Source organism: Coregonus clupeaformis, chromosome 27, assembly GCF_020615455.1.
Source record: "Coregonus clupeaformis isolate EN_2021a chromosome 27, ASM2061545v1, whole genome shotgun sequence".
NCBI classification, from domain to species: Eukaryota; Metazoa; Chordata; class Actinopteri; order Salmoniformes; family Salmonidae; genus Coregonus; species Coregonus clupeaformis.
In genome coordinates this window covers 37,610,439-37,629,603 of record NC_059218.1, presented here as the reverse complement: position 1 = coordinate 37,629,603, position 19,165 = coordinate 37,610,439, and the positions used below count along the sequence as shown (strand labels likewise).

The following is a 19,165-nucleotide window of genomic DNA, read 5'->3' as shown; positions in this document are numbered from 1 at the left end:
CCTACTTGCTCCTGTAAGTTGCTCTGGATAAGATTGTCTGCCAAAATTGATAAGTACATCCTTTGTAGTTGATAGATAACTTGATGGATTCTCTACACTAAGGACACACTGTTTTTGTGGACATTAGAACCACACGCAGGATAATGAAATTACTGAAGTTCATGTTATCAAAGGGGAAGTCTTACTGAAATCGCTCATGGTAGAATGAAATGCAAACAAATCTGTATCCAAAGTAGTGAGTTCGTTTGCATAGGAATGATTCTGGACTTTTAGTAGTAACATCCAAATTGTCTGTCAGTTGTAACATCTCAGACTGCTAGCTAATCTATCTGGTAATACCACTGTGAATCAAACATACTTCCCTGCAAAAGAAAGACACCAAAAATGTTCTTCTCCAACTCGTTTTTAATAGCAAGTAGTCACTGCTGAACAAAATGTATTTTTTTCAAGTGGGATAAAACAGCATTTGGTGAAATAATATAAAATAAATACATTTAACAAAGCACCACAACATTGATCAAAGGCATGAATGTGCACTGTGAATATGGTAAACTAGATTCAATAAAAAATATTTAATTTTCCAGCACATGCACCAAACAATGTTATAGAAAAATTCTAAACTGAATTTGTAAAATAAGATCCAGCAGGAGAAACTAAAAAGGTGGTAAATAATAAAAACATAATTCACATTAAAGCAAGAAACCGCCACAAAGGAGGGCCCTTTTCCCTTTTAAAAACATGTTTGGACACTTCAGCCTCAATGGGCAGGGTCACACTGCCTTTTCAACATCTTGGAAAGGACTGGGAATCTGGGAAGGACTGGGAATCAAATTAGCTACAACAGAAGAAGAAAAACAATCAAACGCACAAACAGACATTCATTTGAAACTACGGCGAGCACATATCCTATCACACAATCAGAACCCAAAAGCCTATTGTATGTTGGTGCTGTTTTAATAACTCAAATTTGAAAAGTAACAACACCCTGAGGGGCAGGTATACCAAGAGTGTTTAAATACTGGTCCCAGATCTGTCTAGGCTTTAGAACTCTGACTATAGCTTGGTCCCAGACCTGTATGAGATTTAGCCAACTTCTCTGAGTATTGTTGCCCTGCCGTGTATAAGACATGTAAAATGTATGGCATGACAACTAGACAACAACAGTCAGAAAAGTCCAAAACCCAGACAGGTCTGGGACCAGGCTATAGTCAGAAAAGTCTAAAACCCAGACAGGTCTGGGACCAGGCTATAGTCAGAAAAGTCTAAAACCCAGACAGGTCTGGGACCAGGCTATAGTCAGAAAAGTCTAAACCCAGACAGGTCTGGGACCAGGCTATAATCAGAAAAGTCTAAACCCAGACAGGTCTGGGACCAGGCTATAATCAGAGAAGTCTAAACCCAGACAGGTCTGGGACCAGGCTATAATCAGAGAAGTCTAAACCCAGACAGGTCTGGGACCAGGCTATAATCAGAGAAGTCTAAACCCAGACAGGTCTGGGACCAGGCTATAATCAGAGAAGTCTAAACCCAGACAGGTCTGGGACCAGGCTATAGTCAGAAAAGTCTAAACCCAGACAGGTCTGGGACCAGGCTATAATCAGAGAAGTCTAAACCCAGACAGGTCTGGGACCAGGCTATAATCAGAGAAGTCTAAACCCAGACAGGTCTGGGACCAGGCTATAGTCAGAGAAGTCTAAACCCAGACAGGTCTGGGACCAGGCTATAGTCAGAGAAGTCTAAACCCAGACAGGTCTGGGACCAGGCTATAATCAGAGAAGTCTAAACCCAGACAGGTCTGGGACCAGGCTATAGTCAGAGAAGTCTAAACCCAGACAGGTCTGGGACCAGGCTATAGTCAGAGAAGTCTAAACCCAGACAGGTCTGGGACCAGGCTATAATCAGAGAAGTCTAAACCCAGACAGGTCTGGGACCAGGCTATAGTCAGAGAAGTCTAAACCCTAGACCAGTGGTAGCAGCCCCACAGCTCTCCTTGGAGGGCACATGCAAAAACAACAGCCCAACTCAAAATATCCAGCTAACAGAAATACAATCTCTTGTAAGTTTGGACATAAAATAATACAACTAACATGTAAAAAGGGTTTAAGAGAGAGTTGGACATGGAAGGATAACAAAACAGTGTGAGTAGAGATGGGGGGGTCATCTCTCCCCTCAGTGCAACAGCGGATCATGGAGGGGGGGGCAGTTTTCACATTCTGGCAGGCAGCATACGGAGGGGACCGAGGGAGCTCTTTACTTCTTCCAAACGGTATAGAAAACCCACCTGAGTCAGCTTGTTAAGGAGAATGCCATGTAAACAACAAGTAACCACACGTCTATACATGAGTATGCCTGTGTGACTGTAAATGGGAGAGGGAGACGTGTGTGATAAGCACAAGACTCTTTTCTCGAAGGATACAGTTCCATATAAGAGGGCACACACACCACCTCCTTGGAGAAGTCTACAGGACACGAGAGCCTTCCCAGCTGCTCCTCATAAAGAGCCAGTGCCTCAGTCAGATTCGCACAGTTACCCTGATGACACACAACGGGGTTAAAACACAGACCACACAGCAATTAGGGGACAAAAATGTCCCCCAAAAAACATCACACTAGGACAAACTTGTCTCTCATGAAGAAAGACATACGAGACAGACATATAAGTTAATCATGTGTAGGGATGGTGATATCAATATGAGCTGAATTCCACACAATGCTAGGGTGACTGTATGAAGCATTCAACGAATACGGGTCTCACCTGTGTGAAGTACTTCCCAGTAGGACGCAGTACTTTGATTGAGAGATCCAAGATAAGCTGTAGGAACTCCCATGTAGAGTCTGAGACAGAGTAAACCATCTGTCAACCAATTATGCGAGTGTTTCATACATTTTTACATTGACATTATAGTCATTTAGCAGACGCTCTTATCCAGAGCGACTTACAGTTAGTGAATACATTTTTGTTTTTGTTTTTATTTTTTATTTTATTTTTCATACTGGCCCCCCGTGGAAATCGAACCCACAACCCTGGCGTTGCAAACGCCATGCTCTACCAACTGAGCTACATCCCTGCCGGCCATTCCCTCCCCTACCCTGGACGACGCTGGGCCAATTGTGCGCCGCCCATGAGTCTCCCGGTCGCGGCCGGCTGCGACAGAGCCTGGATTCAAACAAGGATCTCTAGTGGCACAGCTAGCACTGCGATGCAGTGCCTTAGACCACTGCGCCACTCAGGAGAAGCTCCTATCCAAGAAACAGGTTAAGATTACACTATCCACATCCTAAATCCGATCAATTCTTTGCAGTGAGGTATAATGCGGTGCGTCTTTACAAGAGCCATACCAGTATTCATCATTGCATACATCGTTAGAACTGACTGTCCAAGAGGACCACATGAGAGAGCATTTGTCACTCACCCTCCTCTGGCGCTGTGGAGATGGGGACCGCTGTGAGGTCATTGATGACGTAATCAAACGTCTTCCCTTCCTCAACATACTTTTTCAGAACAGGAACGCAGTCCTCTACCAACACCTGGAGAGAGATAACAACAGATGGAATAAAGATGGAGGGGGTGCAGGGCAATGTAGTCATGGAAACCCCATGTAGTAACATACAAGACCACAGAGAGCGGAGCAAATCTTTTCAGAGTAGTGGGCAAAAGACAAACGTTCCATCTCATCTAAGGAGAGGTGCAGTGGACAGCAATGTCCTGCTCACCTGGTAACATTCTCCCTTCAGGTTGTCCAGAACACTTCCACATGTCTTCCTCATGTGCGTTCTACACCCATCAATCACCATTTGGTCGATGTAAACACTTTGTCAAGGCATTACAAACCAGGCACAGGGGAAGACAGATGACAGATCAGATAATCCTACCGGGCCACGTCTCGAAAAATGCTCAGAGGTTAGTGTTAAAATATTGTTGGTGCAAATCCCTGAAGCAATATGTTAACTGAGCACAGAGAGAAGTGAAAAGCAGTGTCCTGAAAGGATATCTCTACCATGGTGATCATCTTTGGCTTGAGTTTGACGGCCTCTGAAAGGATTCCTCCATCACCGCCTCCTAAGATCAGCACTTCCTTCCCTGCATAGTTCTCTTTCCCTCTGCCCATGATGGCTTGGGTGTAGGGTAGGTCACTCTCTGACAAATCTGCCATATAATCACATTACAATATCATTAGATAAGTAAGCCACATGCCACGACTGAAACCCAGTCAAATGTTAATCTTATTAGATTTAGATTTTAGAAGTGAAAAATGACAGTTGAACAACAATAGTGACCTAAATAACAAAAGTAAATAACATAATTATAACAATATAAAGTAGCAGCAGGTGAGGAATAATTCATAACAATTGTCTCTAAAATTCTATCTTAAATCAAGGCCTGTAGGAACGCTATATTTTACTTACTAACATCCCCATTGAGGATCAGGATATTGCCAAACTGCTGTGAGTGCATGATCTTTATGTTCTGGTATGCAGAGTCCTCATCGTATACAACCCGATCTATGTCATACTCCACCAGTCTGCCGTCAGCTGTGGGCCAGTATCGATCAACAGCTGCACCTCGTATCAGAGCTGGGAGCCTGGGGAAGGTGGTAGATATCATGTTCATGATAGCATCATGGAGACATTGACAGGGGGTTACAGGGTAATCATTTCACACTACAGCTTGTGTACCTCTCCAGTCACAAGATAGTCAACACACAAGGCCACTACCGTTTGATTATCCACCACTCGAGGCTTACCTCTTGACCCTCTTAATGTTTCCATGTAGGAGACTTCTCAGCTTCTTTTCCAGTGCATTCAAAAGCTGAGAGAAAACCGAATTTGTTATTTTGCATATTCTAATGCTACATTAAGCAAAATATCCTTAATGTCAAATAGTCCAAAGGCCTATGAGACCACATGTTCGAAAAATTCGTAAGCAAGCATTTCACTGTAAAGTCTACACCAGTTGTATTCGCCGCATGTGATAAATACAATTTGATTTGATGTGTTGCTGTATCTAATTTATGGAAATGTTTCTTACTTAGGGTATTCTGAAGGTCTGTTAAATATGTACTTTTTTTGTATTTGTGTTATTGTTTTATGTATGGATGTAAGCAGGTCCTTTGTAAAGTTTCTCTCATCACCTACATTCTCTACTTGTACAATGTTATCTCCTTCACAACACTGCAGATCAATGGTAAGCAGACCATGGACGGGCACACGCAGAATAACCAACCTGAAAAGAGACAGACAGAAACAGAGAAAGAAAGAAGCACAGAGTTAAATTGAGAGAAATATAGAATTGAATCTAGGCTATAACTTCTCTCTCTCACTTCTCTCTCCTTCAACCCAAAGCTCATGAGGAGAGCTGTGGCATGGTACAGGTTGACCTATTGACCTAAGCTTTATGAAAGCACAGTGGCGAGCCAGGGGCAGCTGAAGGTTGAGCATTTTTACCCAAAATTATGTGTGGTGTTGCCGCGGGCATATTCATGCAGGCTTAGGCCCACCCAATGGCCCACCGGCAGTGTTTACCACTCACCACACATAAAACAGGAAGCACCAAAGCCCTTAGATCCGATAAACAAAGCCATAAACAAAGCCACATCTGAACGCAAGCCATTGTTGTACCAATGATCCACTTAACTGGCCAATCAATGGTCTGGGGTTTTCATTGGACAGTCAGGGTATTGGTAAAAAGAACTAGGATTTTACAAATTCCTGTCACCTTAAATATTTCTCAATTACAACAACTTTTTTGTGTAGCCTGTATCTGCCATTACAGTATTTGCTGAGGGCATATAACACTGCTACTTCTGTCTACATTTGTTTTGCATAAACCTTGACAACCTCACACATTCAAACACTACACCCCTCCCCCAACACACTCACATCATTTGCTGGTGCTACTACTGTCTCTCTGTTCTTTACATTCACATTTACATTTAAGTCATTTAGCAGACGCTCTTATCCAGAGCGAATTACATTTTTTTTTTCATACTGGCCCCCCGTGGGAATTGAACCCACAACCCTGGCATTGCAAACGCCATGCTCTACCAACTGAGCTACATCCCTGCCGGCCATTCCCTCCCCTACCCTGGACGACGCTGGGCCAATTGTGCGCCACCCCATAGGTCTCCCGGTCGCGGCCGGCTACGACAGAGCCTGGATTTGAACCAGGATCTCTAGTGGCACAGCTAGCACTGCGATGCAGTGCCTTAGACCACTGCGCCACTTGGGGACTAATTTATTTGACTCTTATTATTATCCATCTTGATGCCTAGTTACTTTACCCTGCCTTCATGTACATATCTACCTCAAATACCTAGTACCTCTGCACATTGATTTTGGTACTCCCTGTATATAGCTCCATTCTTGTGTATTTTATTTCTCTTGTGTTCGTTACAATGTTTTTTTTACTCTGTATTGTTGGGAAAGCTTCGTAAGCAAGTAAGTCTACACCAGTTGTATTCGGCGCATGTGATAAATAAAATGTGATTTGATTGTGCTAATCGAAGATGATATTGAACTAGCTGAGCTACAGAGGACCCCTATGTAACCCCACAGAGGACATCTATGTAACCCCACAGAGGACATCTATGTAACCCCACAGAGGACATCTATTTAACCCCAAAGAGGATCCCTATGTAACCCCTGTGCAAAGCATAGTAGCTTGTTATCTAGCAATAGTTCGGATACATCACCTTATTGACTTACACTAGTACAAGTGACAGGGGCTAAATAATGTATCCAAACTATTACTACAGATTAATGTAGCTCTGTTGGAATAACTTTTATAGATACACTACATGACCAAAAGCATATGGACACCTGCTCATCGAACATCTCATTCCAAAATCATTCATATGGAGTTGGTCCCCCCTTTGCTACTATAACAGGCTCCACTCTTCTGGGAAGGCTTTCAACTAGACGTTGGAACGCTGGGGTCGGGTACTGATGTTGGGCGATTAGGCCTGGCTCAAAGTCGGCGTTCCAATTCATCCCAAAGGTGTTTGATGGGGTTGAGGTCTGGGCTCTGTGCAGGCATTGTCATGCTGAAACAAGAAAGGGCCTTCCCCAACGTGTTGCCACAAAGTTGGAAGCCCAGAATCGTCTAGAATGTAATTGTATGCTGTAGCATTAATATTTCCCTTCTCTGGAACTAAGGGGCCTAGAACGAACCAAGAAAAACAGCCCCAGAACATTATTCCTCCTCCACCAAACTTTACAGTTGGCACTATGCATTGGGGCAGGCAGCGTTCTCCTGACATCTGCCAAACCCAGATTCGTCCGTCGGACTACCAGATGACACGTTTGCACAGCTCCAGAGTCCAATGGTGGCGAGCTTTAAACCACTCCAGCCGACGCTTGGCATTGCGCATGGTGATCTTAGGGTTGTGTGCGGCTGCTTGGCCATGGAAACCCATTTTATGAAGCTCCCGACGAACAGTTATTGTGCTGACATTGCTTCCAGAGGCAGTTTGGAACTCCGTAGTGAGATTTGCAACCGAGGACAGATGACGTTGAAAGTCACTGAGCTCTTCAGTAAAGCCATTCTACTGCCAATGTTTGTCTATTGAGATTGCATGGCTGTGTGCTCAATTTTATACACCTGTCAGCATCGGGGTGTCCACATACTTTTGTATATATAGTGTAACTTTGACACCTTTTGGAAACAGAAAATCCTCTACAGGAATGACGGTGTCCATCCAAATCATCTTGGCTCCTGGACTCTGACCACACATTTCAAGGATGCATTGAGATCATGACCAAAGCCCAGCTCAAATTATCCCTACCATTGTGTCGCTCAGTTGTCGTAATGCTGCAGCAAATGTACATTATCCCAGGGGCAGTGGCAGTCACGATGTAAGTAACCTAATTTATGTCCCTCTAACTCCCCTGAATGCCTCTGTCGATCCTACAGCTATTGTATGCAGTAATCATGTGCCTATGAACCAGAGTTATACTGTTAGCACTGAGGCGGTGTGCCCTACTAAACATCCCTTTTTCAGGACCCTGTCTTCCAAAGATAACTCGTAAAAATCCAAATAACTTCACAGATCTTCATTGTAAAGGGTTTAAACACTGTTTCTCATGCTTGTTCAATGAACCATAAACAATTAATGAACATGCACCTGTGAAACGGTCGTTAAGACACTAACAGCTTACAGACGGTAGGCAATTAAGGTCACAGTTATGAAAACTTAGGACACTAAAGAGGCCTTTCTACTGACTCTGAAAAACACCAAAAGAAAGATGCCCAGGGTCCCTGCTCATCTGCGTGAACGTGCCTTAGGCATGCTGCAAGGAGGCATGAGGACTGCAGATGTGTGGTCAGGGCAATAAATTACAATGTCCGTACAGTGAGACGCCTAAGACAGCGCTACATGGAGACAGGACGGACAGCTGATCGTCCTCGCGGTGGCAGACCACGTGTACAGGATCGGTACATCCGAACATCACACCTGCGGGACAGGTATAGGATGGCAACAACAACTGCCCGAGTTACACCAGGAATGCACAATCCCTCCATCAGTGCTCAGACTGTTCACAATAGGCTGAGAGAGGCTGGACTGAGGGCTTGTAGGCCTGTTGTAAGGCAGGTCCTCACCAGACATCACCGGCAACAACGTCGCCTATGGGCACAAACCCACCGTCATTGGACCAGGCAGGACTGGCAAAAAGTGCTCTTCACTGACAAGTTGCGGTTTTGTCTCACCAGGGGTGATGGTCGGATTCGCGTTTATCGTCGAAGGAATGAGCGTTATACCGAGGCCTGTACTCTGGAGCGGGATCGATTTGGAGGTGGAGTGTCCGTCATGTTCTGGGGCGGTGTGTCACAGCATTATCGGACTGAGCTTGTTGTCATTGCAGGCAATCTCAACGCTGTGCATTACAGGGAAGACATCCTCCTCCCTCATGTGGTACCCTTCCTGCAGGCTCATCCTGACATGACCCTCCATCATGACAATGCCACCAGCCATACTGCTCATTCTGTGCGTGATTTCCTGCAAGACAGGAATGACAGTGTTCTGTCATGGCCAGCGAAGAGCCCGGATCTCAATCCCATTGAGCACGTCTGGGACCTGTTGGATCGGAGGGTGAGGGCTAGGGCTGTTCCCCCCAGAAATGTCCGGGAACTTGCAGGTGCCTTGGTAGAAGAGTGGGGTAACATCTCACAGCAAGAACTGGCAAATCTGGTGCTGTCCATGAGGAGGAGATGCACTGCAGATACTGACTGTTACTTTTGATTTTGACCCCCCCTTTGTTCAGGGACACATTATTCAATTTATGTTAGTCACATGTCTGTGGAACTTGTTCAGTTTATGTCTCAGTTGTTGAATCTTGTTATGTTCATACAAATATTTACACATGTTAGGTTTGCTGAAAATAAACGCAGTTGACAGTGAGAGGACGTTTCTTTTTTTGCTGAGTTTAGGAAGTCCACTGTGTGCAGCTCACCCTGCACTATCAGCTCAAACATAAATAACATTGTCATGTCTACTACTGATAAGCTTCACAGTAAAGCAATAAAAACAATCAAGCATACCAGAAAAGTGCCAAAAATAGCCCACATTAACACATGTAGCCTAAAAAACAAGGTTCATGAAATCAATAACTTGCTAGTAACAGATGACATTGTTGCATGTTGAATTTATATTTTTGTTCAGTATATTTATTTCATGTGATTAGTGATTCATAAATGTACAAAAACCTGTCCCTCATTTTAACCTGTGGTCCTCTGTAGCTCAGCTGGTAGAGCACGGCGCTTGTAACGCCAAGGTAGTGGGTTCGATCCCCGGGACCACCCATACACAAAAAAAATGTATGCACGCATGACTGTAAGTCGCTTTGGATAAAAGCGTCTGCTAAATGGCATATTATTATTATTATATTCTGACTATCTCTGAAACTCACGTAGATAATACCTTTGATGATACAGTGGTAGCAATACATGGTTATAACATCTACAGAAAAGACAGAAATGCCAATGGGGCCGGTGTTACTGTCAATTTTCAGAGCCACATTCCTGTAAAGCTTAGGTAGGATCACATGTTAAATACTGTTGAAGTAATATGGCTACAGGTTCACCTATCTCACCTAAAGCCCATTCTTGAGGAAAGCTGCTATAGACCACCAAGTGCTAACAGTCAGTTTCTGTATAATTTGTGTGAAATGCTTGATAATGTATGTGATATCAACAGAGAGGTATATTTTCTGGGTGACCTAAATATTGACTGGCTTTCATCAACCTGCCCATTCAAGAAAAAGCTTCAAACTGTAACCAGTGCCTGCAACCTGGTTCATGCTTTCGGCAATCTAAGGAACTGAAGAAGGACTACAACATTCTCTTGAACAACCTTGTTTGCACAGGGAAGAGAACAGTCATCTCTGGCCCCCTGCCTTGTTATATAAGGGGTTCGGAGCGTTACAGCTGCCTTGCTGCCCTAAACGAGTTCCTGAAGAAACTCTGCAAAGACAGGAATGTCTCCTTTTGTGACAATTTTGACTTGCTGTGGGAGCTACCAACACTCTTTAAAAGAGATGGGATTCACCCTAACCGCAGGGGTTCCAGGATTATCTCCATCAACATAGCGAACTGCTTAAGAGACTGATGGTCTGTGTTTGGTACAGTCCAGTCCTCCCTGTCATAAGCAACAGAGGACATGGAAATCATATTATATCCCAGAGAAATAGAAGTGCAGTAAATGTAAGTAACCTAATCTATGTTACTTTAATTGTTAGCTCCGAGGGTATTGTCTGCAATAATCATATGCACACAGAACTGAATTCCACTGTTTGCACTGAAACTGTCTGCCTTAGGAAGAAGCCCACTGTGGGCAGACCACTCAGTACCATTGACTCAAATGTAAATGTCACTGACATGTCTACCTCAGTTCAGCCCCTCAGAATAGCACTAAAATCAAACAAGCAACCCAGAAAATGACCAAAATAAATAGCCCATATTAACATATGTAGCCTGAGAAACAAGGTTCATGAAATGGACAACTTATTAACATCAGAAAACATTCATATTCTGGCCATCTCTGAAACACACTTCGATAACTCCTTTGATGATGCAGTAGTAGCTATACATGGTAATAGAATATATAGGAACGATAGACATGCAAATGGAGGGGTGTTGCCATGTATGTCAAGAGTCATATTCCTGTTACGCTGAGAGAGGATCTCATGTCAGATGATGTGCAAGTAATATGGCTACAGATTCATCTGCCTCACCTAAAGCCTATTTTCGTAGGAAGTTGTTATAGACTATATGTGTGAAATGTTGGATAATGTATGTGATATCAACAGAGAGGTATATTTTCTTGGTGACCTAAATATTGACTGATTGTCATCAAGCTGCACACTCAAAAAGAAGCTCCAAGCTGTAGCCAGTGCCTGCAATCTGGTTCAAGTCATCAGTCAACCTACCAGGGTATTTACAAACAGAACTAAATCATCCATGTCTATTGATTACATCTTTACTAATGTTGCAGAAATCTGCTCTAAAGCAGTATCCACACCCATCAGATGTAGTGATCATATAATCATAGCCATATCTAGAAAAAACTAAGTTCCAAAAACTGGACCTAAAATTGTGTATAAACGATCATACAATACGTTTTTCAATGATTCCTATGTCGAAGATGTGAAAAATATTTGTTGGTCTGATGTGTGTAATGAGGTACATCCGTACGCTGCACTTTAAGTATTTATGAAACTGCTTCTTCCGGTTACTGATAGGCATGCGCCCATCAAGAAGCACGTATCGCATTTCGTTGTACATGGAGGGAAAGTGTCAGTAATATGCATGTCAGTCTCTCCTGGCTCAAAGTTAAGGAGAGTTTGACTGCATCACTATTGATGTGTTGAAGGTACCGAACTGTCTGTTCAAGCAGTTGGCACACAGTTCAGACACTCATTGGTACAACACATGACATGCAACCAGAGGTCTCTTCACAGTCCCCAAGTCCAGAACAGAGGCTTGGAAACACACAATATTAAATAGAACCATGACTACATGGAACTCTCTGCCACCCCAGGCAACTCAAGCTAGCAATAAAACCAGTTTCAAAAAACAGATAAAAGAACACCTTACTGCACAAAGGGGACTGTGAAGAGACACAGCCATTTTATATATCTTGTATTGTAATTTGCACTGTACTATGTATTAGACATCGATTGTGTGTGTATGTACTGATATGTAGGCTGTGTGTGACATTTAAAATGTATGTGTTTCAGTCTTGACTAATAATGTTCTGTACAATGTATTATGTCATGTTTGATGTGGACCCCAGGAAGAGTAGCTGATGCTTTTGCAGCGGCTAATGGGGATCCTAATAAATATCAATACCAAATGTTATCAGTCAACCTACCAGGATATTTACAAACAGCATGTATTGATCACATATTTACTAATGCTGCAGAAATCTGCTTGAAAGGAGTATCCTAATTTGTTGAAGCACCTTTGACAGCAATTACAGCCTCGAGTCTTCTTGGGTATGACGCTACAAGCTTGGCATACCTGTATTTGGGGAGTTTCTTCCATTCTTCTCTACAGATACTCTGAAGCTCTGTCAGGTGGATGGGGAGCGTCGCTGCACATCTATTTACAGGTCTCTCCAGAGATGTTAGATCTGGTTCAAGTCCGGGCTCTGGCTGGGCCACTCAAGGACATTCAGAGACTTGTCCCGAAGCCACTCCTGTGTTGTCTTGGCTGTGTGTTTAGGGTCATTTTCCTGTTGGAAGGTGAACCTTCGCCCCAGTCTGAGGTCCTGAGTGCTCTGGAGCAGGTTTCCATCAAGGATCTCTCTGTACTTTGCTCCGTTCATCTTTCCCTCGATCCTGACTAGTCTCCCAGTCCTTGCCACTGAAAAACATCCCCACAGCATGATGCTGCCACCACCATGCTTCACCGTAGGGAGGGTGCCAGGTTTCCTCCAGACGTGACACTTGGCATTCAGGCCAAAGAGTTCAATCTTGGATTCATCAGACCAGAGAATCTTGTTTTTCATGTTCTGAGAGTCCTTTAGGTGCCTTTTGGCAAACTCCAAGAGGGCTGTCATGTGCATTTTACTAAGGAGTGGCTTCCGTCTGGTCACCCAACCATAAAGGCCTGATTGGTGGAGTGCTGCAGAGATGGTTGTCCTTCTGGAAAGTTCTCCCTTCTCCACACAGGAACTCTGGAGCTCTGTCAGAGTGACCATCGGTTTCTTGGTCATCTCCCTGACCAAGGCCCTTCTCCACCGTTTGCTCAGTTTGGCTGGGCGGCCAGCTTTAGGAAGAGTCTTGTTAGTTCTAAACTTCTTCCATTTAAGAATGATGGAGGCCACAGTGTTCTTGGGGACCTTCAATGCTGCAGAATTGTTGGTACACTTCCACGGATCTGTGCCTCGACACAATCCTGTCTTGGAGCTCTACGGACAATTCCTTCAACCTCATGGCTTGATTTTTGCTCTGACATTCACTGTCAACTGTGGGACCTTATATAGACAGGTGTGTTTCCTTTCCAAATCATGTCCAATCAACTGAATTTACCACAGATGGACTCCAATCAAGTTGTAGAAACATCTAAAGGATGATCAATGTAAACAAGATGCACCTGAGCTCAATTTCGAGTTTCATAGCAAAGGGTCTGAATACTTATGTAAATAAGGTATTTCTGTTTTTCATTTTAAATACATCTGCAAACTTTTCAAAAACCTGATTTTACTTTGTCATTATTGGGTATTGATGAGGGAAAAAAAAAATGTAATCAATTTTAGAATAAGTCTGTAAAGTAACAAAAATGTGGGAAAACACAAGGTGTCTGAATACTTTCCGAATGCACTGTATTGTAGCAATATCTAGGACAACCAAAGTTCCAAAGGCTGGGCCTAATATAGTGTATAAGAAGTCATAAAATACGTTTTGTAGTGATTCCTATGTTGATGATGTAAATAATATTTGCTTGTCTGTGGTGTGTAATGAGGAGCAACCAGACTGCACTTTACACATTTATGAAATTGCTTATTCCAGTTACTAATAAGCACGCACCCATTAAGAAAATGTCTGTAAAAACTGTTAAATCCCTGTGGATTGATGAGGAATTCTAAAACTGTATGGTTGAGAGGGATGAGGCAAAAGGAATGGCAAATAAGTCTGGCTGCACAACCGATTGGCAAACGTACTGCAAAGCCAGTGTGTCTATGTATGCGGATGACTCAACACTATAGACGTCAGCTACTGCGGCGAGTGAAATTACTGCAACACTTAACGAAGAGCTGCAGTCAGTTTCAGAATGGGTTGCAAGAAATAGGTTAGTCCTAAATATTTCAAAAACTAAAAGCATTGAATTTGGGACAAATCATTCACTTAACCTCAACTAAATCTTGTAATGAATAATGTGGAAATTTAGCAAGTTGAGGTGACTAAACTGCTTGGAGTAACCCTGTTTGTAAACTGTCATGGTCAAACCATGTCGATGCAACACTAGCTAAGATGGGGAGAAGTCTGTCCATAATAAAGCGCTTCTCTGCCTTCTTAACAACACTATCAACAAGGCAGGTCCTACAGGCCCTAGTTTTGTCACACCTGGACTACTGTCCAGTTGTGTGGTCAGGTGCCACAAAGAAGAACTTGGCTCAATTGGCTCAGAACAGGGCAGCACGGCTGGCTCTTAAATGTACACGGAGCTAACATTAATCTCTCATCGCTCAAAGTAGAGGAGAGATTGACTTCATCACTACTTGTTTTTGTAAGAAGTATTGACATGCTGAATGCACCGAGCTGTCTGTTTAAACTATTAGAACACAGCTCGGACACCAATGCATACCCCACAAGACATGCCACCAGAGGTCTCTTCACAATCCCTAAGTCCAGAACAGACTATGGGAGGCACACAGTACTACATAGAGCCATAGCTACATGGAACTCTATTCCACATCAGGTAACTGATGCAAGCAGTAGAATCAGATTTACAAAACAGATAAAAATACACCTTATGGAACAGAGGGGACTGTGAAGAGAGACACACACAGACACACTACACACACACATGGATTTTGTACTGTAGATATGTGGTAGTAAAGTAGTGACCTGAGGACCCCAGGAAGAGTAGCTGTGGGGATGCTTAATAAATAGAAATACAACATGTATTGTACAGTGCGTAAGGGTGCTACGGCTGTGCATGCTTTTAAAGAGTACCTAAAGCACCATACCTTGCTGAACCTGTCTGGCCTTACTGTCTTCATAGTGTGCTGTGTGTCTCATGTGCTTTATTACTTGTTCTTATTATTTTTATGTTTTTACTGTAGCACTTCCGGGTTTTGAAAAATCGAAAACACACTAGGCCTAATTCATGAACATTAGATTCTAGATTCATTCTACAAAATATGTTGGTGGTGACATAAATAATGATGACAGTGTTGATGGAACTGGTGCCTACCTGCCATTCTTGCCAATGAAGGTAGCAAGGTATCCATGTCCCTCAGTGTCATGGACAGTCTCTGTCATTTCCTGCTCTTGAAATATAGACTGCAGCCCATGCACAGTCATAGGACAGTCCACTAAACAGAAAAGGGGAGGGACATATCTAGGGTGACAACACAATAATTACCACATTTACCCCCCCTTAAGCTAGATAAGTATGTTCTTCATGTCTTGTCTGTGTAACGTTACCTTAATAGACCAGACAGTTGGCTATGCAGCAACATGCTAAAAATAAATGGCAGTAGCCTAGGTACTTTAACTTGCAAATTCTGCTTGTATGCCTTTTTACAGTGAGCGGCTATACTATGGATATAAGACTGATTATTGGCCACTGGGACCTTACGATTAAAAAAATTGTGCCCAGCTTGAGATGGCTATAGCCTCATTAATAAACAAAGTCAACATTGCTATGCTAGCTAACTAGCTAGTCAAACTTGACTGGCTGTCAATTGAAACCAAAACATGTACGACGCAGACAGGCGCAGCAGCAGACAGATGAGATGCCTTTGCTAACCTAGCTAGCTAGCAACTGCACAAAAGGTCATATTACCCGCCTGCCTGTCATGTTGCTGGCAACCAATGTCTGACTTGGAATTATGCTATCAAGATAGCGGACGACATTTAGCTAGATCAATATTACTCAGCACATTAGCTACGTCCTCCAACAAAAAAAACACTAATCGTGCATATATCATAATTGTATGATTTTTTTGTATATATATTAGACAGACTGCGCGTATTGACAACGATTAGTTAGCTAGCTAGCGTACAGTAGATGCGCAAATGGAAATGATAGCTAATGACCCCCATGTCCTGTTGTGCTGCAACCGTTCGTAGCCTAGTGAATGCCGGTGTGTGTCATTTACCTGGCGCTGAGAGATTGAAGTCGAGGGTGTAATGTCGCAGTGCCATGACTGGGTACAGCCGTCAGCCATGCCTGGAGTAGGCACCCGGTGTGAAAATGGAGACAGAAGGAAGAATCGTGGGGCCGTGCTGGTGCTGCTTGAAGTGGGAGGGTTTGCTAGAGTGCAGACTGGTCTGTGGACACGCAGGGGGAGGGTCCGAGTCTGATGACGCTATGGCCAACTCCTGCTCACACTTGACTACAGTAGGCTTCCTGTTAGTTGTACAGAGAGAGATGTTCCCCAACTAACTTTCTTATGTTTTTTGATACAAATTAACGTGACGTATAATTTAGTATTTTCTATGCGCTCCACACTCCAGTCCTTTGCAGGGATGGGCAATTGTAGGCCCGCCGGCCGCATCCGGCCCGTGAGCCAATTAAATGTCATTTGCAGTGGATTATATAAGAAAATATATAACTAGAGATTAAACTGAGTAAACAGCTGATTTCTCATACGTTTCATCGCAGCATTCCATCCCAGTATTCTGTAATGTGCAGTTGTGTTTAAAGTAGCCTGTTAACAATGATGCCATGTTTGGCCCAAAACTATTTTGCATATTTTTCTTTGACAGAGCACTGTACTGTATCTTTTGATTTGTGTCATCTAGCAGACACTCTTATCCAGAGAAACATACAGTTAGTGCATTCATGTTAAGATACAGTGCCGTTGAGTATCTGATTTTATGGTGGATTGTGGGGGAGGGGGGTTGAGTGTGTTGGAGTATGTGAGTATGTGCGTGTGTGCTTGTCTGGCATCTGTTGTGGGGATGTTGGGGGGGTATGGGATGGACCACGGGAATTATTTGCTAGGATAATAATTGCTTGTCAATGAATTAAATGTAATACAATGGCAATCCGGGTTATATGTTAGAATCCTACGCGTGAACTGCCGACATTATTACGCATATTAATTGATAATGATGGAAAATAGGTTATGCATAATTTTAAAAAATAGTTATATAGATATATATATAGAGGTGAAAGCATTGGAAATGCTTTTGGCGGTTAATCTGCTTCTGTTTTGTGGGTGGCACTGTGTGCTGTTTTCGATGGATGGGTCCTGGCCTCTCGGGGCCTTAGGGATCCGGAGGGACGTGGGTGGGATGCTGATCACTGGGATGACGGCTCAACTTGGGATGGGGAGGGGCTTTAGCGGGGGAATTAGTGGAGAACAATTGAAGGGTTACTCCGTAGCAATGCAAATATCACGATACAGCTATATGGACACTAAATCATTACGGTATTTTTTATTGGTAAATTTACAAACATATATAATGATAAATAGACTTGAAACTTGTATCTCATTATGGTGTATGGTGAAATAAGTATAGCCAGTTATAATTGTAATGGCTTAGCTGATAATAACAAAAGAAAAACAATATTTACATGGCTCAAAGAGAAGGAATATAATATCTATTGTATACAGGAAACTCATTCAACAATTCGAGATGAAGTAGCGTAGGAAAAAAGAATGGGGGGGATATACTTCTCCCATGGGCAAAGAAATTCAAAAGGGGTGATGATATTAATGAATAGTAATTTCGATCCGAATGTGCAAATTGTCCAAATAGATACGCAAGGTAGATGGATTATTTTAAATATGTTATTGGACCATAAACAGATATGGCTCATTAACCTTTACGGACCAAATAATGATGATCCACAATTCTTTGACAATATACAGTGGGGAAAAAAAGTATTTAGTCAGCCACCAATTGTGCAAGTTCTCCCACTTAAAAAGATGAGAGAGGCCTGTAATTTTCATCATAGGTACACGTCAACTATGACAGACAAAATGAGGAAAAAAAATCCAGAAAATCACATTGTAGGATTTTTTATGAATTTATTTGCAAATTATGGTGGAAAATAAGTATTTGGTCAATAACAAAAGTTTCTCAATACTTTGTTATATACCCTTTGTTGGCAATGACACAGGTCAAACGTTTTCTGTAAGTCTTCACAAGGTTTTCACACACTGTTAATGGTATTTTGGCCCATTCCTCCATGCAGATCTCCTCTAGAGCAGTGATGTTTTGGGGCTGTCGCTGGGCAACACGGACATTCAACTCCCTCCAAAGATTTTCTATGGGGTTGAGATCTGGAGACTGGCTAGGCCACTCCAGGACCTTGAAATGCTTCTTCGAAGCCACTCCTTTGTTGCCCGGGCGGTGTGTTTGGGATCATTGTCATGCTGAAAGACCCAGCCACGTTTCATCTTCAATGCCCTTGCTGATGGAAGGAGGTTTTCACTCAAAATCTCATGATACATGGCCCCATTCATTCTTTCCTTTACACGGATCAGTCGTCCTGGTCCCTTTGCAGAAAAACAGCCCCAAAGCATGATGTTTCCACCCCCATGCTTCACAGTAGGTATGGTGTTCTTTGGATGCAACTCAGCTTTCTTTGTCCTCCAAACACGACGAGTTGAGTTTTTACCAAAAAGTTATATTTTGGTTTCATCTGACCATATGACATTCTCCCAATCCTCTTCTGGATCATCCAAATGCACTCTTGCAAACTTCAGATGGGCCTGGACATGTACTGGCTTAAGCAAGGGGACACGTCTTGCACTGCAGGATTTGAGTCCCTGGCGGCGTAGTGTGTTACTGATGGTAGGCTTTGTTACTTTGGTCCCAGCTCTCTGCAGGTCATTCACTAGGTCCCCCGTGTGGTTCTGGGATTTTTGCTGACCGTTCTTGTGATCATTTTGACCCTCACGGGGTGAGATCTTGCGTGGAGCCCCAGATCGAGGGAGATTATCAGTGGTCTTGTATGTCTTCCATTTCCTAATAATTGCTC

At 43.1% G+C, this 19,165-nt stretch overlaps 1 protein-coding gene across 2 annotated transcripts; it reads right to left on the bottom strand.

Moving 5' to 3' along the window:
• Positions 1-385: 385 nt before the first annotated feature.
• On the bottom strand, positions 386-16,509 carry LOC121541911 (spermine synthase). 2 transcript variants are annotated; one of them, XM_041851293.2, is made up of 11 exons: positions 16,329-16,509; positions 15,419-15,565; positions 5,137-5,224; positions 4,746-4,810; positions 4,408-4,583; positions 3,993-4,147; positions 3,715-3,804; positions 3,414-3,528; positions 2,756-2,835; positions 2,417-2,532; positions 386-2,281 (listed from the first exon to the last, which is right to left on the bottom strand). In XM_041851293.2, exons 2-11 carry the CDS (start codon positions 15,526-15,528, stop codon positions 2,251-2,253), a joined length of 1,026 nt encoding a protein of 341 aa, XP_041707227.1. In that variant the 5' UTR covers positions 15,529-15,565; positions 16,329-16,509; the 3' UTR covers positions 386-2,250. The 2 variants fall into 2 exon arrangements, with proteins under 2 accessions (XP_041707227.1, XP_041707226.1); XM_041851292.2 differs by having other exon boundaries at positions 15,419-15,539; positions 16,329-16,508.
• Between the last annotated feature and the right edge of the window lie 2,656 nt (positions 16,510-19,165).

Excerpts from the sequence above, each read along its gene's own strand:
- LOC121541911 (XM_041851292.2), bottom strand. The coding sequence starts at position 16,374 with ATGGCACTGCGACATTACACCCTCGACTTCAATCTCTCAGCGCCAG. Across the intron at positions 4,811-5,136 it reads ACATTGTACAAGTAGAGAAT|CTTTTGAATGCACTGGAAAA; the intron begins GTAGGTGATGAG and ends GTTTTCTCTCAG. Across the intron at positions 4,148-4,407 it reads GATCCTCAATGGGGATGTTA|ATTTGTCAGAGAGTGACCTA; the intron begins GTAAGTAAAATA and ends ATTATATGGCAG.